This window comes from Durio zibethinus, chromosome 20, assembly GCF_047325235.1.
Source record: "Durio zibethinus cultivar Kanyao isolate XHJ-2024 chromosome 20, ASM4732523v1, whole genome shotgun sequence".
NCBI lineage: Eukaryota > Viridiplantae > Streptophyta > Magnoliopsida > Malvales > Malvaceae > Durio > Durio zibethinus.
The window spans coordinates 5,525,077-5,551,033 of NC_143181.1; the positions used below are offsets into that span (position 1 = coordinate 5,525,077).

General features: G+C 29.7%; 2 protein-coding genes across 9 annotated transcripts; both read right to left on the reverse strand.

Annotated features, from left to right (window-relative positions):
• Positions 1-3,354: 3,354 nt before the first annotated feature.
• LOC111315648 (uncharacterized) lies at positions 3,355-10,105 on the reverse strand. 2 transcript variants are annotated; one of them, XM_022917540.2, is made up of 5 exons: positions 9,580-10,105; positions 7,811-9,397; positions 7,046-7,254; positions 5,989-6,212; positions 3,355-5,116 (listed from the first exon to the last, which is right to left on the reverse strand). In XM_022917540.2, exons 2-5 carry the CDS (start codon positions 9,390-9,392, stop codon positions 4,321-4,323), a joined length of 2,811 nt encoding a protein of 936 aa, XP_022773275.2. In that variant the 5' UTR covers positions 9,393-9,397; positions 9,580-10,105; the 3' UTR covers positions 3,355-4,320. The 2 variants fall into 2 exon arrangements, with proteins under 2 accessions (XP_022773275.2, XP_022773276.2); XM_022917541.2 differs by having other exon boundaries at positions 9,531-10,105.
• A 7,684-nt stretch (positions 10,106-17,789) lies between these two features.
• Positions 17,790-24,055, reverse strand: LOC111315649 (putative L-ascorbate peroxidase 6, chloroplastic/mitochondrial). 7 transcript variants are annotated; one of them, XM_089749445.1, is made up of 13 exons: positions 23,725-24,011; positions 23,508-23,636; positions 23,004-23,124; positions 22,822-22,922; positions 22,647-22,734; positions 21,827-21,894; positions 21,653-21,739; positions 21,030-21,104; positions 20,876-20,953; positions 20,695-20,799; positions 20,009-20,083; positions 19,588-19,732; positions 17,790-18,051 (listed from the first exon to the last, which is right to left on the reverse strand). In XM_089749445.1, exons 1-13 carry the CDS (start codon positions 23,914-23,916, stop codon positions 17,873-17,875), a joined length of 1,443 nt encoding a protein of 480 aa, XP_089605571.1. In that variant the 5' UTR covers positions 23,917-24,011; the 3' UTR covers positions 17,790-17,872. The 7 variants fall into 7 exon arrangements, 5 of the variants coding, with proteins under 5 accessions (XP_089605571.1, XP_089605570.1, XP_022773277.2 ...); XM_089749444.1 differs by lacking the exon at positions 17,790-18,051 and adding an exon at positions 19,068-19,321; XR_002693340.2 differs by lacking the exon at positions 17,790-18,051 and having other exon boundaries at positions 19,439-19,859; positions 21,660-21,739; positions 23,725-24,009.
• Between the last annotated feature and the right edge of the window lie 1,902 nt (positions 24,056-25,957).

Sequence of the window (25,957 nt, forward strand, 5' to 3'; positions counted from 1 at the left end):
ATTTATTTATTTTTCCTTCAATCCAAATATAACGTTAAGATCGGGGCATGTTATAAGTTATAAAAACTTTAAAATATATATTTTTATTTAAAAATTTAAAAACTATTTTTTAAATATAAAAAAAGTAAAAACAATCATGAATTAAAATTTAATAATTTTTTTTCAATCAATTAAACTATTAAATTTTTATTTTCATCAATTGAGATTTTATTAGAGAAAAAATAGTTAATTGCTTCCGTCCAATTGAGAATTTAATCAAGTAAAAATAGATATATAAAAATTTAATTAAGTAAAAATAAATATTTAAGAGTTTAATTAATTCAAAATAAAATATACAGAATTTCATTAATTATAATAAATATAAAAAATTTAATTGATTATTAAATTTTTGTTGAAATTTTTTTTTAATCCTTATGCCTTTTAAATAATTTTCATGTATCAACCAAGCATCATTATCATTAAAGTCTAAGATTTTATTTTAAAACTAGATTATAACTTGTGCAATATGCGAAATAATTTTATTTATTTAATATGAATATATATATATATATACACAAATTAGTTTCTTTTCAAATTATCTTAAAATCTTTAAAACTCATAACATATATAAAATTTATATATATTAACTTGTCATTAAAAAATAAACTTTTTGAAAACAGCAAGAAAAAATTATGTATTTCTTTTGGATATTTTTATTTACAATAATATATATACAACTATAAGATTATATCAAATAAAAATAAATTATGCTTTTTTTTAAAATAAATATATATTATTAAATGATAAAATTAAATAATAAAAGAAGTATTAACGTACTTTTACTTTAGTAAATTTGATTAATTTATTATGCAAAATATGAAAAATGTTGAAAAATATGTGAAAAAAATAAATTAAAAAATATTATTTTTTATAAGAATGAAACTGTAACAACAATAAAATATATATTGAAAAAAAGTTATAAACAAAAAAAAAAATGCAATAGTAATAGAATATACCTTGAAAAAAATTACTAAAAAAATAAAAAAATTGATGTATGACACATTACATTTGTAGTCTTAAAATTGTAGAAGAATTTTTTAGTGATAACTAGGATTAAATAGATAATTTTTAAATTAATTTTTAAAATTTAAAATGGATATAATAAGTGATAAAGATAATATTAAATTTTTTACATTTATTTGAACTATAATTTTGATAATTAGAGTTTAAATGGATATAATGGTTTTGATGATCTTATTATTTAAAAATTTAAGATGAAAAATTTTTGAATTTTCAAAATATTTTCGTAAAGTTGCTTGAATTTTTAATGTCTTACGAAAATTTTTTAAAAAATATAATTTTTAAATAAAAAAAAGATTGTTGAAATATTTGGATAAACTTAATTTTATAATTTTTAAATATATTTGAAAGATTTTGATAATTAAATAAATTTTTAAATAAGATTATTTGGTAATCAACTAAAATTATTTATTAAAAAAATAAAATACATCTTTTATATTTTTATTTTAAAAAATATCTCTAAATTGATGTAATTTTTAATTATAATTTTAATAATTTTAATATTTGAATAAATTTAAAATTATCTGATTTATAATTAAAATAAATTATCTTATTTAAAAAAAAAACTATCATATATATTATTTAAGAGAGTTGTTTACATAAATATTTATGTGATAAATTCATTTATATATGTTATTATATAATATATAATATATATATATATATATATATATTAGATTTGAAATTAAAATTTTGAAATGAACAGGCAGAAGAATATAATTCATGAGCGGTCTCAAATGCATCCACGTTCCAAAATGGGGTTAGAAAATGGCAAATTATAAGATTATCCAATAAGAAAATGGCAAACTAGGAAAAAAAATTAAAGATTAGAGATTAGGCACATTTATTTTCAACCAAAAAAAGAAAAGAAAGAGAAGAGATTGTGGCCATTTATGACGCAAGTACAAAAACATAGCAATACTGAAAATAAATATGAATGCCTGAAAGGACAAACAGGCTTGGGTTCACGAGCGAAATAATCACAATGACCCTCACACCTCTGGAAAGGCATCACTGGACATATTTTTAACGAGTGGTTGATGCTAACATGGGTGATCAGAGGTGGCCCATAAAGCAAAGCTTGGAAGGCCATGGACCACTCAGACATTTGGATACTGGTCCTTTCACCAGAGAGGATGCTATGATTCTCTCTGCTATTAATAAATTTTATTTGTTCAAGATGGTGCTTCGATGATGGAAGACTTTTCCTTTCACCTCCCTCGTAATAATTCTGAATCGATAAAAACCAGTCGTATGCATGGACAAGGACAAGACAGTTTGTGCTGTAAAAGATCTCATATGAATCCCTGATGGCCAGCTTTTGTCACAAACATGCTTATAGGCTGTCTAAAAGACATTACTGAATGTAGCTGGCAAGTGGATTTGGAAGCTCCTACTTATCCCAGGACTCAATACCTGTCCTGGCTTCTGGCTCACCAAAGACTTTGCTACTTTTGTACTCCTCAGATCTCAACGAAAAGGGGATTCGGATTTGGATAATCGTTCGAATTGGATTTAATTTTTTTAATAATATATAATATTATAAAATTTTAAAATTTAATTTGAATCCAAACTATTATTTTTTTTAAATTAATCTGATTTGAATTAAATTTTATTACTTCACGTTAGTTTATCAATTTTTAAATTTTAATTTTTTTTAATTTTTATATATTATTGTATTAAGATTTGTAATATATTTAAATAAATTTATATATAAAATAATTATTTTTTTATAAAAATTTAAAATATATACAAAAATTAATAAAAATATATAATTAAATTCGGTTCATTATTTTTATCTTTTTTACATTTTGATCCGAACTTAATTTATATATTTAATATTTAAATAAAATCAAATACTACAGTTTTGAATCGATTTTCAATTTTTTTGATTTTTTTTCTCACCCTTAAACTTATTTAGATATATAACAATTCGAATCAGATCAAATTTTATTTTTTTTAGATAATCTATAATATTATGAATTTTTTAAAATTTGATTCAAGTCTAAACTATTTTTCTTTTGAAATCAATTTAATCCGAATCAAATTTTACCTATTCGATTCGATTCAATTAACTGATTTTTAAATTTTAAATTTTTTATATATTATTTTAATAAATTTTTTAATATATTTTAATAAATTTATATGTAAAATAATTATTTTTATTTTATAAAAATTTTAAAAATATATAAAAATTAATAATAATATATCATTTGATTTATTTTTTATATATCAATCAAAAATCAGATCCGAATTTAATAATATATTTAATATCTAAATTTGAATCGAACCAAATAAAAAAAATCAATCATATCCAAATCAAACACTACAATTTTAAATTGATTCTCAGTTTTCTTGATTTTTTTTCTCACCCCTAATCCTAGTTGTCATATACTTGGTCATGAAAATGAGAATATCATCCATCGTATCTTTCCAAAATTTAGAGAAGCACCCAATATGGTGTCGATTCTTTCCGGTTAGATTTTGATAAATTACAATAACGAGGATACTCCATCTGGAAACACTATTGATAAACCAAAGCTGCTGAATATTTTGCTTGGCCTTGCAAATCTTCTAAAACCACTACAAAAACCATCCTATGCAGAAGATAGGAGCCACCTCATGAAGGGATGCATGTTCAAAATCGACACATATGGATCCTCTATAGGAAATCCTGGACCTGCTGGAGATGGAGTTCTAATTCATTACCATGATAGCAGGATCATTGCCACCTTCTCGTGCAAATTAGGCACTACTACTAGAACCTGGGATGATCTAAAGACTGCCCTTAATCTAAGACTCTGGCATTATTCTGGAAAATTTTATGAATAACGTGATCTCTAACATAACAGGAAGCAGCCAAAAAGAGCTTTCCATATATCTAACCTATCAATATTTGTTTTGAAGCTACTGAACTACAATATATGTCTACTCCTAGCTATAATCCTCCTCCCATACAGTCAACTTACAACCAATCCACCGATAAATGAATATTTTCTGTACAAAATTGCTACCTAACCATATGTTAAGGGGTTATTTCTAATTAACTAGGGGGATTTAAGGTTTCAAGCCAGTATCTGCTGGGAAAACTTTCTTCCAACGTTCATTTTTGTATCAAGGATTCTACAACCCCCAACCCCAAACAAGTTCTCCTCAAAGTCACTTTCTGTTATGCCTAGCTGTCTTTGTTGGCAAATCTAATATCACATGGCATCTACTGTACATTAAAAAGGCAGGCTTTCTTCCTAGGGAGATATCAAGCTAGGAGGCTCCAGCATTTTCGAGTCTGACCTGCTCATGAGCTTTCAAAACCTCTGAGGTAAAGTTACCCAAGGCTTCGAAGATTGGGACCAAACCTGCTTGTAAACTACTTGAAGCAGCATCATTAACTAATTTGATGGCATCCTTATGCCTAGCTCTCTCTTCATCTAATTTCTTACTCATAGAATCCAAATCCACCTTTAGGTCATCCAGCGGTGAAACTCCACTTTCGGAAGGAACCTTGGAAACAGCAGTTTTATGGGATAATGCATCTTGCTCCTGCTCTATCCTCTGCCTCTCTAAGCGAAACTCCCTAAGCCGTTTCTCAAAATCCTTTGAGAGATATTGCGCTCTGGTCCTCCGACGTTGCTCCTCATCTTGCCTTTCCCATAACTGGTGTAGGTTGGAAGCAAAATTGTGCATGGCATTTGCTACACCCTTTTCTGAAACTCCATCAATTGCTTGGTACCAATCATTGCAAATTACAAAAATTGGTGGAGCTCCAACCCGACCTGGAGAGAAAGGAGCAACTCCATCAGCAGTTATTTCCTGTTCACGTTCAATGCATCTCATAAGCCATTCATATAAGGACCCAACATATGCCTTTTGGGTGTTAATCCAATTATTAAAGCGAGTGCACCAGTCCAAAAGCTCCATCTCAAGCTCAACAGTAGCTTTCAAGCCTGAATCTCTATGAAAACCAGTATTTGCTCTAAGAGAGCGAACTTTGCTCTCCATTATTGCTTGGAATTGTTTCTGATGGCATCTAAGCATGGATTTCCACATTCTTATCAATCTGCAAATTAAAATGGCCACATATCATCACATAAGAACCTCAAGAAGTAAAATGAAAGCAGCAAGAAGAAATAGGTGTGCAATCAGTTGTCATTTCCACATAGAGACATAAATGTCTTCCTCCATTATGGGGGGAAATCATGAATAGATAAAAGACCTGCTCTTGACGTTCACAAGCTTCAAATATACCATCACATCACTAGCAGATATTTTGAAGCTTTTGGTCATCATCACTCAAAAGTCAAATAGGTAATTACTAATGAGTAACAAGCCTTCAATTATCTCCAAACAGATAGAGACATCAAGTTGGCATCAGACAATAATGAACTCCTGCACAAGTATTTTACAACATGCAAATAAAATATTCCATAAATCTTTTTAAAGTTACAAGATACTTTCACTCGGATGATAAACAAGAATAAGAGAAAACTAAAGTCATTTCCCCAGCAAGTTAAAAGACAAATTAATGAAGGAGCCATGTCGTTACAATTTACAAGCTATGTCGTTATAATTTACAAGCTTACAGACATACCACCAATACGTGCAAATATCATTATGCAAAGGAGGCAATTCAACATTGAAACACAATTTAATTGTATCCATTGAAAAGAAAAAGCTATTAGTGTTTTGCATGACTAACGTACTAAGTCAAATAACCCAACCCATTAAACCTTTCTTTCATCCCTAACCAGCCATTAATGGTGCATGGATTCAATGAAAGCCACCACCAAGAAAACAACAGGATGATACTCCCAGTGTTGGGCAAATCATGTAATAGATCATCAGGAGGCACCATGGTTCATGAAGATAACTAATTAGTAAGCACACTGATGATCAATTTTAAATAGTAAAAGAATGGAAGTAATTCAATACCCATGAACCAATTCAGTGAGCTGGGGCTGCAATTCTTCATCCCTTATCTTATGTATCCTAGTTGATATAGCTTCAACAGCCTTTATACAAACATTAATTTTTGTCAGCAACTTTCTTATTGAAGCCTGTGTTGCATCAATCTTGCTGGGCTCTGCTCCTTGAACATCCAACATTCTCAGTCGCTTACATTTCTTCTCATAAATAACCCGTAGCCTTTCTTCATCCTAAAATCAGGGCAAAAACAAACATATTATAAGCATGATACTGAGCCAACTAGAATAGTTTCAAAACATTTGTGAACAACAATTAGTTGATACATCCATACCAAATTTGAATTCACAATTGAAAATCTTATTACTTGGTTGACCAAGGATTTAGTTTTTAACAAATGTACAAGAAATAGTGCATGGCTGGAATCATGTTGAAGGACTTAAACGGTCAGCCAAACAATAATAAAGAAACTTGAAGATTTATCTTAATATGACTAGCAAAAACAAAAATGCTGTTTCCCAATTCTCAGAATGCAAACCAATAAATAACTCCTAGGAAGTGTTCTTCCATTTAGGAACAAACTACTTCAAAACTTGCCTTGCAACAAATAGGTATCAGTATCTAATGTTCATGCATGTTAACAGCAAAAATTAATGCTTCAGATCATATAAGGTCACTTCATGACTAATAACATACTTTAAGTTTTAAAATCCAACTATTGATAGCTTTTTGTTTAATTATGAAGTAAGAGTGGAAATAACAGAAACTGGTGAAGAAAATAGTATTAAACGTAAAAATAAAAAAATAAAAAATAAAAAACAGAAAGCTAGAAAAGCTGAGGAAACTATTAGATAGTAAGATAAGAGCAAGAGTCTTGAAAAAATAATTCAATAAGCATCACATTGTGACCGAACCAGAAATCGAACAACTAAAAAGTACTATAGCGTCTGTGAATTATAACTATTATGCTATACAACCTTTTCAGTCTAATAAAAATTGATTGGGCAATAGTTATCGATTGCTAAGTACAGAAGCAAACTTTTCTTTTTTTTTATAACATGCATACCTTGACTTCTTTATATAATTTCTTTTCCCATGCATAAAGTTCCTCCAAAGTTGATGAAAGATTTCTATGTTTTTCGTCCTGCGCTGATACCTGACAGTATTCTTTTGCCATTTTCATTGTCCTAGAAGTTATTTGTATGGATGATCTGGGTGGAGGATGTGATGATAACATGTTAGGTGCTACCAAATATAGGATCCTGGAAAAGATCACTGCAGAAAAGAGATATAAGCTTCCATAAAGCAACAAAGTAAATGAATTTTAAAAGGAATACAACTTTAAAATCCATCAACCCAAATAATTCAATCATCTATGCAAACAAGGATTGAACAGACAAAATCATGAAAGAATAGACGTGGGTAAGCTTACACAAGATCTAAAGTTCAGTTTTGCCTAATGCTCGGTGTTTCAACTTTTGTTGGGATGTAAAATCATGTAATTAGCTACAGCCCTGGCTGTGTCAAAATAATTTTCTTTTTGTCTTTTTTGTTAATAGATCAACCTGATCCTGTTTCAATTTTGGCATTATCATATGAGACTCATTATAGTCCCGAATTTCAGTGAAAGCTTAAGCAAAATATCTAGCAGAATATGAGCTCACCCCATAGCAGTACAGTAAAATCTTTAAACCTCTCTCTCACAAAGCCTTACCTAGCACATTCAACATGATAATTTTACAAGCATCCAACAACAGCAACAAATTGAAGAAGAGGACAGAAAAAGAAACCAAGACAAATTATAAAAAGGATAATTTAACCGAAGACCCACCTCGAAACCCAGTTCCTTTACGCCGCTGATAAGGCAGCTTGCCGACCTCAAGCAATATAGCAACCTCTTTCCCATAACTAGAGGCAGTCTCAAACTCATCCTTAATCTCCTTCACAACCTCCTGGAGATCCCTTGTACCATGAACGGACAATGTAGTTAAACTACTTGGCTTGGAAGACTCAACCTCCAAATTTGATACCTCTTCTACCTCAAAACTCACCATTTTGTTCTTTGCATGCCCTTCCTCAGAACTCTTTGTAACAATAGTATCACCACTTTCACTACTTATATTAATATTAATATGACCACCAGACTCCAAGCTCTCACTTTTGCTAGATGGCATTGCCTTTGAAGCGGAAGTTGATCCATCAGTAGTAATATTTGCACTTTGAACTGGAACTGACTTTGAAGTACCTTCACCAAAGTTCCTAATTTTATTACTATTATTATAATTATGATTCATTTCCTCATTCATTATTTTCCTCTTCTCTTTATGAGCAGCTCTTAACATCTCAGTTTCAGTTTCATCTTCCAAATCAGGGATCCCTTCTCTTTCCCTCACCTCCTTCGAATCTGGGCTACTCGTAGTCGACCCATACCAGTATCTAGCTGCAGAGTAGTAGCCCGGATACCCACTACTATCAAAACTGTCAAACACATTAAGAAAATCCCATGTCGAGTTTCTCGGCGGAGACGGCGGCGCTGGCGGTGGTTGTGGTGGATCAGGAGGAGAATTCCTCTGCCCATATCCATATCCCCCTCCTGGAGACCCCAAAGAGTTCCCAAAAAAGCCCCCATTTTGATAACTTGAGTAGCCATAACTTGAATGTCCCTCAGGCTCCTGATAAATAAAAGATTGAGAAGGTGTAGCAGATTTCTTCATGTAATACATAGAAGTAGAATTACCATTATACCCCCAGTTTTCTTGAGGGGGAGAGTAAGGATATCCGTAGCCATAGCCATAGCCATAGTTGTAACCATAAGGCGTTGCTCCCTCTTCTTCAGGGCTATGGCTATGACTATGATCCATTTGAATAGGACCCGAAGGAGAAGCAGGACCTGTATTGGACCCTGAACCGGAAATTGAAGGTGACCCAGATGACAAATCCAAATGAGAATCCTCTCCATCACTTTCTTCTTTGACTTTTTTCGTGTGTTTGCTGTTTTCTTCAATGGAATGGGAAAGGGAAGTTGAAGAAGAGGAAGGAAAGTTGTCGTCGTCTTTTTTCTTGTTCTTTTTTGAGTATTTGAATTCGTCGGAAGGCAATGTGAGAACAGGGGAATCAGCCGAAGACACAGATCCGACGACGAGTTCTTCGTCGACGAATCTGCGGATCGCTTCACCAACGTCCCGGAGAGAGTGGAAGTAGGTGACATGAGCAGCCGCGAGAGCGGAACGGTGAATCGACGCCGCTTTGATTAGTTCTTTACGTTCTTTACAAAGGGTCACCAAAGGTAAGTCGTCGACTTTGGATGGTCCGCAGCCCATAATACTACTAGCAACGAAAAGTGTAGCCAAAACTGAAGAAGTAGAAGAAGAATAAAACCCACTATGGAAACTTGATCCAGCAGTTCCACTCATGGTGCCTGCCCATAAAACAATCCCCAAAAAGAAGCCATTTTTTTGTCAGCCAAAAAAAAGAACCCAAGAAAAAGAGTGAACTTTGATAAGAAAAAAAAATACAACGAAAATCTACAAGGAGAAAGGGAAGAACTTAACTCTCTCATTTGATACATGCAAAGAGAGAGAAGGGAGGGAGAAATCTGACCGTTGAGATTACAGAGAACAAGAAATGACCGTCCATGCAGAGAGAGAAGAAGATTGATGAAACTAAGATATGGGTTTTTTGTAGTTTAGTTATTGAATTCAGAGAACATGAAAACAAAAATTAAATGATTTATAGAGATGCGTGAAGAGGGTTTTGTGGGGATGTGAAAAAAAATTGAATGTATTGTTTGGATGGTGAGAAAGACTCTGCTTTGCTTTGCTTTGTTTCCCTTTTGATTTTGTTTTGTTTAGTGCAGAGAGATGGTTCAGAGTTGCACAGAACAGAAGAAGAAAGCTCGTGGAACCCGCCATTGTAACGGACGTTGTCATTATTGCTCCCATTTACCATTTTCTCTCTTTCGTTCTTTTTTTTTTTTTTTTTTTCAGATTTTATCTTATTTTGATAGCAGTAAATATGAATCGACTGTTTGGCCAAAAAATAAATATGAATCGACAGTAATAAGTTTTCTGTCAAACTCCTAAGCTCACGTGCCCTGCCTGCCTGCCTTGTTTGATTGTTCTATCTGTGCAGATTACAATGATAATGTCATACTATGAACAATCAAAATTTACTGTCTATCAAAAAAATTTTACTGTCTAATAGTGACATTTTTTTGTGCTTTATTTTATATTTTCATAGATGGCTTTATATTTATTATTTCATTTTAAAATGATTAAGATGTAATATACACGTATTTTAAAAAATCGATTAAAAATTTATTTAATCGATTAATTCATTCACCTCAAATTATGTAATAAAAATTTTGAATTTGAGTTTAATAACCCTTTAACACTAAAAATAATATAAAATTTAAGGATGATATCAAGTCGAGATAAATTTTTATTTGCTTAAAACTTTATCTGACTTTAGATTTATAAAATACGAACCCAATCCGACTTGAAAAATTTTTTATTTTTTTTATATCAAACACAACCCGATCTTACATTGTATAAATCGTTTTTATCCGAAATTAATAAAATATTATTTTTTAAATAAAAACATAAAATTAAATAAATATATAAATAATTAATTAATTAATTAAAAAATAATTATATATATCGGATCAAGTTGAATCGAATTTACCTAAAATTTGATTTCGATCTGATCCTGACTTTTTTTCTTTATTACTTGATTCAACTCGATCCAAAACTCAATTTAAAAATAAATCAATCATATAAAATTAGATTAGATCGAAATCTGTCAAGATAAGTTGGGTTACCAACCCTAATAAGACTCTAACAAAAAATGAGTGAAAATTTTATACATTTATATTTTAATTCGAGTTATAACTATTTATTCGTCTTAAAATTTTTCTCAAAAAATTAAAAAATTTGTCAATTAATGTTTCTAACTCGAGTAACTCTAGATGTTTATTACATATAAAATATTTATTTATATATAGAGAAAATGGGCTAATACCAACAAAGCATATTAGCACAAAGTTATAGGTTTGAGTTAGGTGATCCAAGACCTACAGATTTTATTACTGACAATAATAAATTAGATAGCCCAACAAAAAAAAAATACGGAGATTACATAATTTTCAGTAACAAAATTACAAAAAAAAAAAAAAGAATAAATGTAGTATGAGATAAAAATGTACGCTAAGTAATAGGTTGATGAATTTTAGGTGATTGTACTCATTTATTGATCATTTTATAGTAAATGCTTGTAGTAGGTGTTTTATTGATGACATGCATTTAATTTGTGGTGCATTGCTCCCACCACAGATTCAATGCATTTGATTTTGGATTTTGTTAAGATTAAGGATGTAAATGATATATTAGTATTCACAAGTTATTCGGGTTCGATTCGAAAAAAATTAGAATTCGGTTCGATTATTGTCGAGTCGAGCTCGAGTTTGAGTAATTCGACTTATCGATCGAGTCGAATTTGAGTATTCTTATATCTGACTCGAGTAGCTTGCGAGCCTAATCGAGCTTTTATATTTAAATATATTTTTATTATTTTAATTAATAAAATATTTCGAGTTCGAGTTCAAGCATGAATAATCAAACTCTTGTCGAGTATACGAATCGAGCTTATTTTTACATATTAATCGAGCTTAATCGAGCGAGCTCGAATAGCTCGAATTCGATCACGAATCGAACTCGAGCTTGAAAAATAAAACTTGATCGAGCTTAAGTCGAATATCGAGCCCCGAATTGTGAGTCGAGCTCGAGCTCGAACTTCTCACTATTCAGCTCGACTCGACTCGTTTACAGCCCTAGTTAAGATTCGATTAAAGTTCAATCATACAATTATATTACGATGTTATGAAAATCTCTTTTGTCACAATGCTAAATGATCTCTTAATTCATTGAATTTGTTGTTTACATTTTTTTTTCTTCACTTATTGAATAATTCCACCACTAAACATTACAATATTTTTAGTTTAATTTGAAGGGTGTTAACTTTTGGGCATATGCCATTTTATTCTCCCTAGATTTTCAATCACTTTTTTTTAAAAATTGGTATTTTAATACATTAAAATAAGAAAATTTGTGAATAAAATCAATATTATGAGCTTAAAAAAAAAATGGAAACAATGATATTCATCATATAATAAAATTACGATAAATTATTTAATATACTGACAGTGAAATTTTTTAATTTTGATTAACATTATGATACATATTTTACTTTTTTAAATTAAATTTTTTTAAATATATAAATGATATATGTCATCATCTTAATTTCGCATGTAAAGTTAAAAAATTTCATTATCAGTGCATTGAATAATTTATTTAAAATTATTTACTAAATATATATGCCATTTTAACATAAAAAATTTGGAATGATTGTATGATTGTATGATTTGAGTTAAAATATTATTCATCCCTTTACTTTTCTTCTTCTTATTTTAGGTTCACCCATACAAGTTCTCACCAAATTGATTTTGTTGTTAAAAATATTGGAATGCAATCACTGAAAAGTAACATAGGCATAGATTAAATTACACAATTAATCTATTTTGAGGATATAGCTATCTTAGGTCTATACATATGTAATTATTTAAGATAACTTTTTTCTTCTTTTAAGGAGAATTAAAAAAAAAAAAAAAGAGAGGCATCAACATCACTCATTAACAAGCTTTAATTTCTTTTTCATTATTGTGCCTATTCTTCTTACTAAAAACAAAAAGGAAAACCAAGATTAAGTGAATGACAAATAATTATTTAAACTCTCATAAAACCCTTTGGAAAAAGAAACTTTTTTTTTTAATTCAAAATTGTTTAAATTTGTCCACTTTAATCCATCCTTATCTTAACCTAATGACACCCAAAGTAGTTAGATTCTTCGTTTTCGAGTACTTTTTTCTTTTAATTTTCGATACAAAAGATGTCGCAAACTAAGAATAGAAAAAAAATAGTAAACATTAAAATTTAAATTTTAAACTTATTAAATACTATCTCTTAAGAATAATTACATAAATCGATTAAATCAAACAATTAAAAAAATTTTTTTTTTCCCACTCTAACTTCAAAAGGAAAAACCTTAGCTCTAGAGCAACCTTTACTATTGTTGGGTGTGATTTTAAAGTGGGGTTTTATAAGGTGAGAAGGATGTAGATTTGGTGGGCAGAATGTTGCAATGAGAGTTGTTGACCAAGCCAGCCAAACATGCTGCAATAAACAAATATAAATAGCAATGAGTTAGACACAAGTTAGGAATCTTTATTACAAATTACAAGACATTAAAAAATGTAGGTTTTGTTTTTCTTTGGTGATTTGTTTGGCATTAAAAAAATTACTACTTTTTTTGTGTGCAATCAATAGCTCTATTAAACTACAATATCAATTGCATGTGCAAAGTAGTTAAATACTCAAATATAGATATAGCTATAAATTTGTTTATTTTAATATAAACAATTTTGATTTAAAAATAAAAAAATATGATTTTCTTTCATTCCATAAAATATTTCTATAATTTGAGTGTAAGATTTTTTATTATTAAGATGTCCTTTAAAAGAATTATTGCATGCTTAAAGGTTAAAGCTACTTGCTTTATTTATTTAACTTAAAGCTTGAAAGGAAAGATAAAAATAAAAAGTAAAAATAAAAAATTTATTAATCTAATAGTTAAAATTCTTAATTATTTTTTATTTTATAGCTTACCTATTAGATTAATAGATTTTTTATTCTCATGTTTTTTTCATTTATCTATAATAATTATTTTAAAAATGTATTTCCTGTCGATTGAGTAAATGTTATGAGATCTTAGGTTTAAGTTATATTATGCGTGGGTTTAATTATTTAATTAAATTATAATTTATTAATTGATAATTTAATGATGTAATTATTGATTATTCAGTCCATTATATAAATGTAATATTTTATTATAAATGTAATTTTAAAAAATAATTGCATGAATAAATTTTTTTTTTTATAAAAAAAATATGGTAGATGATATCTTTTAGAAAACGTTTTGAAAAGAAATAAAAAGGGTTAACAAACAAACCTAAGCTAAAAGTGAAATGAGAGGAAAGGAAGCAATTTTGTGGGAATTTTTCACCAAAAAAAATAAATAATTGCAAAAAGAGTAGTTGTTGTTGCTATTGTGTTTGATGGAAACAACTTATGCAATTGGGTAACCCCAAGCATAGATTCTTGATTCTTCCATCCAATCACCAAAAAGTAAAAACTCAAATTGTTTTTTTTTTTTTTTTGGAAAAAAAAAACCCAAATTGTTTTTGAACTTATGAAAAAGATTTAGGTAATTTCTTTTTTATGAAAAATCATCTTACATATTAACGTTTAAAAATTTAAATTTTACAAATAAAATTAAAGAATTTACAAAGTATTTAATCAAATATATATTTATATATGAAAATTAATTAAAAAATAATTAAATATTGTCAATTTTTATTATATTATATTATATTCTATTCTATTTAAATCTTGTAGTTAAAGAGGAAAAACCTTAAAAATTATTTTCCACTTAAAGATGGTGGCATAAAATAATTTTTATAAAGATGTTAATTTAATTTACTATTTTTGTACAATTTAACTTTCATAATTGTTCACGAATTTCCTTTCGTACAATCATTTTCATTTTCCCAAGTTGAAAATAAAAAGCACAATGTTTATATGTGTTACACTTTATTATTTCATAAATTTAAGGCATTTTATCTTAATTTTTTAAAGATGGACGGTGTGATGACGTTCATCATTGACGGTCTAAATTATGTGATTACACACGAAACAAATATTCACTTATATTATTATAATTTGTATTTATATATATTTTAATTATATAATTATATCATATATGTAATTAATAAAACAATTATAAAAGTTATATATATTTTTCGATCCAAGATTAGATATAAAAATAATAATTCTAAGGTAGAAAGGAATGAATTTGAGTGAATCTATCAAAGAATTAAAAATAAAACATTTTGTCTCACCTCCTCTTCGCTCATTATTTTTATATATTTTTTATTATAATTAAAATTTGAAATCGAAATTGTTTAGTTTAAAATTCATTCCATTTTCTTTAAATTAACAATTTATTAGTCTCGATACCATCTAGGGTTGACATTTTAATCTATCCCTGACAGGTTTTGATCCAACTCGATTATAAGGGATCGATTTTTTTTTTTTTAAATTTAGATTTCAGGTCAGGTCGGATAAGATTATAAAACAATCGGATCGGGTCAAGTTCAAATTTTAGGTAAACTCGATTTGATCCGACACGATATTATATAAAAATTTATTTTTAATTAATTAATTATATATTTATATAATGATATTTTTTAATATTTATATTTAAAAAATAATATTTTATATTAAAAAAATAATATTTTATTAATTTTAAGTCAAATCAAATCGAATATAATTTATATAATATCGAATCGAAATTAAATTTAAATATAAAAATTAAAAAAATAAATAAAATTAAATTTATATTTAATAATACATAAAATTAAATCGAATTCAAAACGAGTAAAATTTACGTTCGAACCCGTCGTGACGCTAACTCTAAAACTATCTAAAGGATAGCCTCGAAATTCAGCGGAGCTTATGTCGTAAAACGGTGAGTCAGAGGCTGTGAATTGTTATCAGCTGCTTGCGTTACTTTCTCTGCAAATTTCATTTCGCAAGTGGCACTAATTAAATAGTAACGCTGGAATATTGGTAAAAAAAAAAAAATGTAGCATATCAAATATCACTTCGCCACTAATTAAATAGTGATGGTAGAATATTGGAAAAAAAAAAAAAACAATTGTAGCATATAAATAGACAAAAAGCGATAATTATTAAAATAAGAAAATACTTAAAATTGTAAAATTTTTTATTAAAAGTATTAAATAAAAATTAAAATTGATTAACTAATAAATTTTTATTACATAAATTAAACGTATAAAAATTTTAAAAAATTAATTAATTTTGATATATTTTTCAAATAATTATTTTTAATAAAAATTTTGACAAAATTTTTACAATTAAATATATATTTATTTAATTTAAATTTTTTATTAAATATTTAATTAAATTATTTATATTAAAAAAAATTCATGAACTTTATCTTAAAATTTCGTGTAAAATTTTCACTCAATCAACCAAACCAATAACAAATAATTAATAAGAGAAAATGAATGAACTGCAGTGGCTTAAATCCCACAGGTAATTGGGCGTGCTACTTTCCATATTTCCTATGCCAAATCACGTGCTTTGAAATTTCATAGGACAGGAGCTCAAAACAACCCAATTTCAAAACCAAAGGACATTCAAATCTAAAGGGTAATTGGTCCCCGACCAAACAAAATTTGTAGAATCACGTATTTTCAATTTATCCGAAAATTTTTGTATTGTAATGAAGTTTTGGCCTCTATTTTCAACACAAACACGCGTAAAACAAAGCTCAAAATTTTGTGAAAGAGATGGCCATTAGAGAACCTACAAAATTTTTAAGTAGATGGGTCCTAAAAATAGAAAAGTTTTTGGCTTTTTCCACTTAAAATTCAAGTCAAACTCAAAAATTTTTGAAGTGGAATCATAGGGTTTGGTCATCGTAAAGGATATGACCTAGGACACCCACCCTTTGTTCGTGGTCAAGGATTAATTTTGTCCATTGGTGATGAATATATGCTGAATTTGATAAAGCATCTTTGACTAAGAAAATTGTATTCATGTTCAGATTGTTGATTATGCAAGTTGTAATGGAACAAAACATCATCAGATAATCTCTTCTTATTTCTCTTGAAAATCCATCAATTTGTTTGAATCCAATTTTAATCTGTTGCATTGTTCCTTTAATTACTCTGTGGTCCATACAAAAATATTAGGTTTTTAGATTGCCAAGTCTTATCGATGCAGGCCATAATTAAGCCTGATACTTGAAAATTATTAACACAGGCAATAATGGGAATTGGGATTAAGGATTATAACAAAGCTATCATTTCTTATTATGTTAATAATGTATTAGCCTTTTTCTGCTGTTATTTTTCTCCAACTTTTTGTTCCTTTCTTCCAAAAATTTACCCATTCCCTTTATGAATTGAGATTCAAAAGTTTAATTAGAAATTTCAAATTGGAAACTCGGGCAACATTTAAAATTTGATGCAAGTCTAAGATAATAGTTGTAATTCCTTTTTTTTTTTTTTTTAATTTGGAGAACATGATTTGTTTCATACTCTTTGAAAAGTAAATTATGTACCATACCAACCAAATGAGCTAAATGTTGGGATGTTGTAATCCCTTTTCTAAATTTTATTTATATACAAATTTATAATCATCAAAAAAATAATTGAACCAAGCTCAATATTTAATGCAGTTAATTTATGTAACTATTTTTAAAAAAATAATATTAAAAATTAAATTTTAACATTTATAATCTTTTTATTTATTCTCATATTATAACCTCTTTTACCAAAAAAAAAAAAAGTGATTGAACCATGAAAATATCATGAAATCCATTGCACTCAACTTATTTCTGCCATTGCAGAACAAATACAATTTACAACCCTCCAATCCCAACTTTCCCCATCGAAATTAATAATGAGAGAGGCAAAAACTGAGCGTGAGGCCCAGAGAAAAAGTAATAATAAAAAAAAAAGAAGATAAGGTATAGCTCAGCCCCCCAATTATATGGTACTATAAGCTTTTACCATAGCAAAGCTGAAAAAAAGTAAATCTACAAATGATGATTTCCATGAGAGTTGATCATTAACTGAACACCCCATGTGCAGCATAAATGGGGTAACAGCAATGATCTCTTGGTCTCCTTTTTACACTGTTCAATGGATGGAGAGAAGAGAAAGTTTGAATCGACATTCTTGTCTGTCTGGTCAAAACTCAAAAACCAATATGCTTTTGCAAAAAAGCCACCTTTTAAGGATTCTGATAATCGAAACTTGGGTGGGTGCTGGCCTGTTGGGTGATGTCTTAATTTTGCAAGTTGTTAAAGTTCTGGCCTGTTTTCCAATCCATTTTCCTTTTTGTCCTTCGACTGAAATAGTTCCACCTTCTATTCATTAGCATGTTTTGCGAAACAAATTATTGAATTAGAGACCAATTTTGCCAGACTTTTTTCTGGTTCACTACAATCGAAACCGGTTGTTGAAGGCAAATTTATCTCATCTTTTATGGACCTCAACATTGTTTAGCTTTTTCAGGATTCTTAATCTTATTTTTATTACGAAGGATGACTAGTTAAGATTGTGTTTGAACTTTTTCTTTACATGAAAGTTCAATTGAGTTTGTCCCCAACTCCTTCACCTAATGATTAAGTAGCCCTTGGGAGAACATAAAGACCTTGGTTTCGAACCAAAACTTCCTCTCCTTCCCGAGCTACGCCCATCCTATGTATCAAAAAAAAAAAAAAAATCTCAAATAGATTCCATCCTAAGTCTGAGTTACACTTCTAATTCCATAAACCCTATCCTCGTCCATAAGAGATTCCATCGAAAGAACTTGAAAAACTTGAAAGTGATCATCTTCTTTTATTTTACTAATCCAATCTTAGCCATTAACACACATGTACAGTTTTGAAATGTTCAATTTACAGCTTTTTTCAACCGAATCCAACCAACACACCTTGCATTATTAAGGCACCAATGTCCGCTTAAAAGGCCATATCACACCATCTTCTCCATTTTTCTCAAAGGCTGGCTGCTTAATATTGTGTCAAATCGCTTGGAACTGGTCATGACTGATAGTAAGTAGCTGCCAAAATCTACTTTCCATTTTTGTCAAACATCACATATGCTAGCAATTTTGAGATGCTTCTCTATTTTAAGATGAGGTTGTAATTACCTCAAAGAGTTGACTCCATCAATAAATTTGTTCACTTCCATTTAAGTGATTTTAGATTGGAATCCTAAAAATAATTCCTTGTTGATGATAATTTCAATTGCATTATTCTAACAAAGAGTACATTTTATCTTTAACCTGAAAGATTAAATGACTTATCTACCCTAAATTTTACCACACACACACAATAAAAAAAAAAAAAAAAAAAAAAAAGAGTTTAAAATTTGACCATTGAGTAAATACTTGGATATATTGCATTACTTAACATTAGAAGAGAATTTGAAACTTATAAATTAAAACCTCAAATTTGAACCATGGAAATGTTTCTTTGGATACAAGTACTGGTTTTCCCGCTGTTTGCCCCTTGAAAGTGGCAGGTTTAGATAGATATTGCTTTAAAGAATGGAACTGCGCTTTTGGCCTACATGAGTTTTTATTCGAAACCCAAAACAAGAAATTTACCTGAAAATACTCTCCCTCCCACCCTTTTGTAACCCAAAAAGGAATTCATCAGAAAAAAATCATAGGTGGCTGGCTCAGGATTCATGAACCAATTTCAATATGCAACAAGCAGCAACTAAATGGAGCTTAAGTATACCATCTGACAGGCTTAAAAACTATTTTGCTGATATAAACATTGATTATAGCACTGATTCAGCATCATAAACCATATATACTCATTGTCTCACTCATTTCACAATTAAATCATGATACTACTTTCATAAAGAATCTGAAAAACTAAGTTAATTACCAAGAAGAGATGTCAATAAGGCCAAAACACCAATAATAATCATGATATTTAGAAAATAGTTGGTTGGTAGAGGCTTATCTGGGCTTCCACCAAGAGCCTCATATTCTGCTCGAATCTTCTGCTTCATAGACTCTGAGAGCTCTCTCTGCAATTCAAAACACTCATTGAATTTTTATTCTTTTCCTCTTCATTTAGACTTCCAAGTTTAAGATGTGAGCTTGTATTATTATAAGATACGGCACAACAAAACAAGAAACTTGTTTTTTTTAATCCTGCAATGAATCATGGAAAACAGACAAGATGAACAATTTGCGCATATGTAATTTCTTTCAGGTGAGTCCTTCATGCAGAAAAAAAATGCAATGAATTTAAGAAATCACTATATATAACGAAAATGAAATAAGTTATTCATGGTTACAACCTTTCCTGTTGAGTACTTGGCAGCAACAAATTTCTCCGGTGCAGCTTCTTTGGGAGCATCATCTAACACAATACCCTGATCATCAAATTTAGCAAATCAATATTTAGGTCCTTAAAGTAACTCTCTCACGTCATTATTACAATCTAACTTGAGAAAAGAAAATCTTTCTTTTTCTTTTTTTTTTTTTTTTAAAACTCTATAAAAGAAACATGAAAGTTGCATGTCTATGGCTATACATATATCTAAATGGAAACCTACATCAGAAAGCAAAAGACAAAAGCAACTCGATGAAACAAAAACTTAGAAACTGATACTAGCCAAACCACAAATTTAAAATCTTTGTCATTAAGTGCCACAAACATGAGCAATTTAGAATACTTCAACAACAATGGGGTTTGCACAGAAAAGACGCAATCATTTTTCTTTCGCTTATGCTAAGGTATCATCGATCCATCCAGAGATAAGACAAATTCTTTCTGGTGGAACTTAATATGCATGAAAAAAATTAGGTAGAGTATGCTTAACAAGCAACTCTTTAAAACAAGTATCTTCCCCAAATGTCGAAAAACAACACCATAATAAAAAGAAAAGTGCCGTTAATAGTAACAAAAGCCTAGCAATTTTTACTAATTAAACTTTTTGTATTCATGAAAGCAATAAACAGCAACCATTCATCGCAAACAAACCTCTGGAGGGTCAAATTTGGCCCCAAGGTTGCTAAGTTCGGCATGGGCTTCTGCATAATCCTTGAAGAATGTCTCTTGATCCACAGCATATTTCTCAGCATATACCTTCAAATAAAGTAATGCTTAGCCAAAACTGCAATTATATTTTCTTACCAGCTTAAATTGAACTCAATTTATCTACCTTGAAAGAGGGATCTTCAAAAAGAACAGCATCAGTTGGCAACACAAGCAGATCTTCATCCCTTTTTGTTTTGATGTCCTGTATATATAAAAGAAAATCAGACACTTTTACATCTATTCTTACTGGAGAAGAGAAATTGATTTCAATTTTGGACCTTGAAGTATGAATTGTCAAAGTCCAACCATTGCACTGTCCAGGACTGTCCTCCTGGTGCTCCTGGCCCATCTTTCTGTCATTAAAGAAGGAAAATCCAATTTAAATCCTTAATTGCTGCTATTGATACAAAACCATAGCTACTAGAACCACCACCATTCTGCTGGAGATTACCACATTGCCTATCCTCAATGCATGTTCCACTTAAGGAAACAGATCTTTCCAGTAATTATGAAGTCATTAACAGGTCTAATATCACAGGCACACCTACCAATCATGAATAGGTTTCTTATCAAATGCGAGAAAACGTGAATAAAAACACTTGACGACATGTTATATTCAGGAAGCCTTTTGAATTATACCAAACAGAAAAATATATTTAGGAAGACCATAGATTTGATTTATGGATGATATTGGTGAGTACAGGAAAGGGAGAATGCTTCTTCTTATGAACAGCAATGTGCTAAATAAATGGCGCTTCACATATTCTTTGATAACTATAAAAGGCTATAGTGCTAAGAATTTGCACCAGAATCTCTAGCCAAAATCAAGAATTGGATATGACAAATGACCAACTTAAGTAGCTTGAACAAATATACTTTCCAAAACAAGCTATTTAAATACCGTATACTTTGTTTCAGGTTTGCCCCAACCACTGCGCTCTGGTCTGGACCTCCCAAGAGTGTGTGCACCGGATAATGCAACTATTTCCTACATATCAAAAAGGCAGATGATTAATAGTATCACCTACATGCCAAGACAAAGACAATTACCAAGATCTTTTACAATTAAATTTACCTTGTCATTCAATCCCATTCTGTAAAAAACATCTCGTAGATGATCAGCAGGTGATGGGGGGCCAGCATCTAACAACAGAAAAATACTTTAAAAGTTTGTTGTTTCCAAAAATAAGCAGAAGTCAATCAAACTGTATGTAATACCTATGAGGGAAAATGGAAGGAAAAGAAGCCCAAAATACTTGGAGAAGGGATAGATCTAAACAACCCTAAAAAATATAAAAGGCAACCAATATGAGGAATCTAATTATCGACAGCTGATAATTTAGCCACATAGTGCAAAACCACAGCCAATAGGAGCTCATTACTCACAAAATCCAGCAAAATAAAATTTATTAGTACTAGTTTGCTACCAGATCCCTAAGACACGAGCTACTAACTTAATGGTAGCTAAAACATGGTTCAGCTTGTTTATATATAAAGCACCTTGTAGCTACTATTACTCACAAGAAAATCCTAAAGATCATAATACTCTTATACAGTCTAGAACAATGGCACTTGAAGAATTTGTCTTATCTTGTTGACAACAGAAAACCAAGTGGTACCTATGTTTGTTATCAGACAAAGATATATCACCTATAAAAACCATGAATTGATGCTTAAAAATGCAATGACCAGCCCAAAATCCAGAATTAGATGGAGTAAGTGATGCCATGTTCAAATTCATCGTACAACCGGTTAAGAAATTTTAGCAACACTCTCCTACCAATTTATTAGCTGCATCAGACTTCTTCTGTGTTTCTTAATTAAGGAGCGACATAATCATCGCACAAATTAACATCCATACGGATACATCATATAGCAATTGAAGGTTCACATACCAGGTAGCCTGCCCTCTTCAGGACACTCATTAGGTCCTGAGACATCCACCCTTCCATATTTCATAGGAATTTTGGGTCCCCCGGCCTCCTGAAGTTTCAAAAGGATTTTGAGTACAATAGTTACACAATCAATTAATAAGCATACTCATAGAAGAGTAATAGTAATAAGGATGACCTCAATAGCAGTGGCACTAGCCAACTGAAATAAATCTGCATAAGTTACACCGGAGTACTTGTCCTTGATTGGCTGAATAAGTTTCAATGCATTCACAAGTCCTGAAACTTAAGCTTATGAGGCAACAATCCTACCAACTAAGCTAATCGGACATTATAAGTAAAAAAAAGGAAATACTTTACCAGCATTCGCTGCATGCTTTAACTCAACTTCAAACCTAAGACTTCCATTTGCTCCACCCCTTTGTGGCCAGTCCTCAATGTTCTTGTTGTAGGTACCAGCATCATGCCATCCTAGGCGAACCTGTTGCGTTATATCAAATTATATTCATATGGAAGTAACCTTGTTGCTTTTCTCAAGTCTTTGACAAACTATTTTCTCTGGTTTGGTAGGAAGGAAACAGGAAGAGAGGAGGAAAGAATTGTGCCCTTCCTTTCTATCAAACTCCAATCAAATTACATTCCTTTATTAATATCTATCCAAACACTTTGAATGCTGCCTATACTGATACTTCATCTCTTCAAATATAAAATAAAGTTCACTAAAATCAAATAGTTCTTCAGAATAAACCAAGAATTTATTCTTTATGCTAAAAAATAAAAAAATAACTACATTTATTCAACAAGAAACAAAGGGAAGCAATAGTGCAAAAAAAGCATTGAAAAAGAAAAAAAAGGGATTAATACCAGGATAGGATGGCAGAACGTAGATTTGAGAAGCTCCTTGATATCTTCTCTAGCACTCTTCAACTGATCCGGATCCGAAGCTGCGCATTTCGGACTCGCTCTAGTCGACACATTAACAACCGGTCTCCTCTGTTTCATCAATTTAACAAAATTAATTCAAAAAAATAAATGCAAATATCAATATCAAAAGGAGAGAAGAATAAAGAAAAGGAGGAACCTGGTGGCGGGAGAAATGAGAAGAGAGAGGAGAGAAAGCGAGGGATTTGAGAGAGTAGGAGAAAGAAAGGATAGAGGGAGAAGGGGAGGAGGAGGAAGAGGAGGAGCGGAGAGACAGTCGAGCTCCGTCGGAGGTCGAGGAGGAGGAAGTCAAGATTCGAGAAACGGCGGCGGTGCCTAGAGACGAAGCCATAGGATCAAGGAGTTGGTTTTGCCCAATGGCAAACACACGCCAATCAAAATTTTGGTTTTGGTTTGGGCTCTATCGATTATCATATGTCTAACAGCCACATATAAATGTATATATAAAAGCTTTAGCTTTTCATTTTTTCAAAGTAAGATATTCCTTTTTTTTTCTTTTAATTAATTCTTTTTACACTGTGGATGTAATTGATAGTAGCAAAATTGCTTTTGACAATCTTCATTTTTTATTTGGCCAAAAAAATCTACTTTAATCCTTTTACTCTTTGTATTGTGCAAAATATGGTGGCAAGCCTATGAAATTGTTGGTGCCAGATGGGAATATGTTTATAGGGGTATCCATCTCGTTCACACTTACACTCCTTTTAATAATAATAAAAAATAATCCAATGATTAAATTATAATTTAATATATTATAAATTTTAATTAAAATTAAAATTTTTTTATCTTTTAATGGAATCAATCAAGGTCGCGTTTGGTTGTATATAAAAATAGCTTTCCTTGATTTAGGCTCGCTTTTCACACCATGAATGATGCAGAAAGAGGCTCTTTTCATTGAGGAGGAGAAAAAAAATAAAAAATAAAAATCAATTTAAAATTATAATATTTAGTTTGATTTGGATTTTTTTATTCAATTCATATTAAATTTAAATATTAAATATATATATTAGATTTAGATTAAAAAGTAAAAAATTAAAAATGTTCGAATTAAATTATATATTTTTATTAATTTATATATTTTAAATTTTATAAAAAAATAATTATTTTATATTTAAATCTAACTAAATATATTAAAATTTATATTTAAATAATATAAAAATAATTAAAATAATTTTTAAAATCTAATGAATCAAATCAAATCAATAAAATTTAAATAAAATCAAATTTATTTCAAATAAAATTTAATTTAAATTCAAATTAAAATTTAAAAATTTATAATATTATACATTAACCTCAACTAAACCCTTATCACCCTACTTTTCATGTGCTGTGTCCCATAACGTCTAACCAAGCCTTAGGATAAGAAATTGGGTTTCGTAAAAGCCCATTTCTAAGGTGCCAAACTAATAAATAAAGCACATTAATTTAAGGGAATAAAAGAGGCATCTGGCAGGAGGAGAAGGTGGGCATGTTTAACATCTTGCATAGCTCCGAATGTATCTCATATTACTTCTCGTATGTTTCCTTCATTTTCATTTTTAAGCAAAATATGATTCAATTTAATTTAGATGAAGAAACTTTTTAGAATTTAATTTACAAAATATATGCATTTATAATTGAATTAAAATGTTCTAATATCAATTTACATCTTTAGTTTTTTAAATTTTGTTTTATTTTGTTGGGTATGATTTTTTTTTTAAGTTTTATAATCAACGTCGATTTAAAATAAATTTATACACATATTAGATATAAAATCTTTATTAATCCGGGTTACTTTATTCTTCTAACTTGTAACCTTAATTTTATTTTAAGCTAATATTTTATCAAAAAATGATTGATTCAATCGGTTAAAACTCGTTTTTTTCGATGAAAAAGTATTGGGTTCGAGTTTTTATTTATTGAGGTCATTTCGAATGTATAATTTATAATCATTTATTTTAAATTATCAGATACGATATATCTTATTTTAATTTAAAGTACTGAACAACTTATTTATCTTTAATTTTTCTTTAAAAAAAAAAAAAAACATTGCCTTCCATTTTTCGTTGCTAAAAATGTAAATGGAAATGCAAAGTACTTTTCGAGGGTTGGTCGTGACTTAAGTCGCCAGAACTATGCTTTGACTTTCTAGGCTTTCGTGAATTAAGCTTGGATTTCAATCTTTAATAACAATTCTTTATTATCGCTCATCACATGCACGCCAATGGCAACGGTTGTTGAACGTCCGCTGCTATTTTCTCAACCAAAATTATATTTGTATTTTTTTTAATTCTTCTACGTTTTAATCTCTCAATCTTTATTTACTTAACTCATTTGAAAAAATTTTAAGCGTCTAAATAATCTCAAAACTATAGCCCCGTGACCATGACTTT

Excerpts from the sequence above, each read along its gene's own strand:
- LOC111315648 (XM_022917540.2), bottom strand. The coding sequence starts at position 9,392 with ATGAGTGGAACTGCTGGATCAAGTTTCCATAGTGGGTTTTATTCTTCT. Across the intron at positions 6,213-7,045 it reads AATTATATAAAGAAGTCAAG|GATGAAGAAAGGCTACGGGT; the intron begins GTATGCATGTTA and ends CCCTGATTTTAG. Across the intron at positions 5,117-5,988 it reads CTCACTGAATTGGTTCATGG|ATTGATAAGAATGTGGAAAT; the intron begins GTATTGAATTAC and ends TTTAATTTGCAG.
- LOC111315649 (XM_089749444.1), bottom strand. The coding sequence starts at position 23,916 with ATGGCTTCGTCTCTAGGCACCGCCGCCGTTTCTCGAATCTTGACTTCC. Across the intron at positions 23,125-23,507 it reads CGTTCTGCCATCCTATCCTG|GTTCGCCTAGGATGGCATGA; the intron begins GTATTAATCCCT and ends ATAACGCAACAG. Across the intron at positions 21,740-21,826 it reads GAATGGGATTGAATGACAAG|GAAATAGTTGCATTATCCGG; the intron begins GTAAATTTAATT and ends TTTGATATGTAG.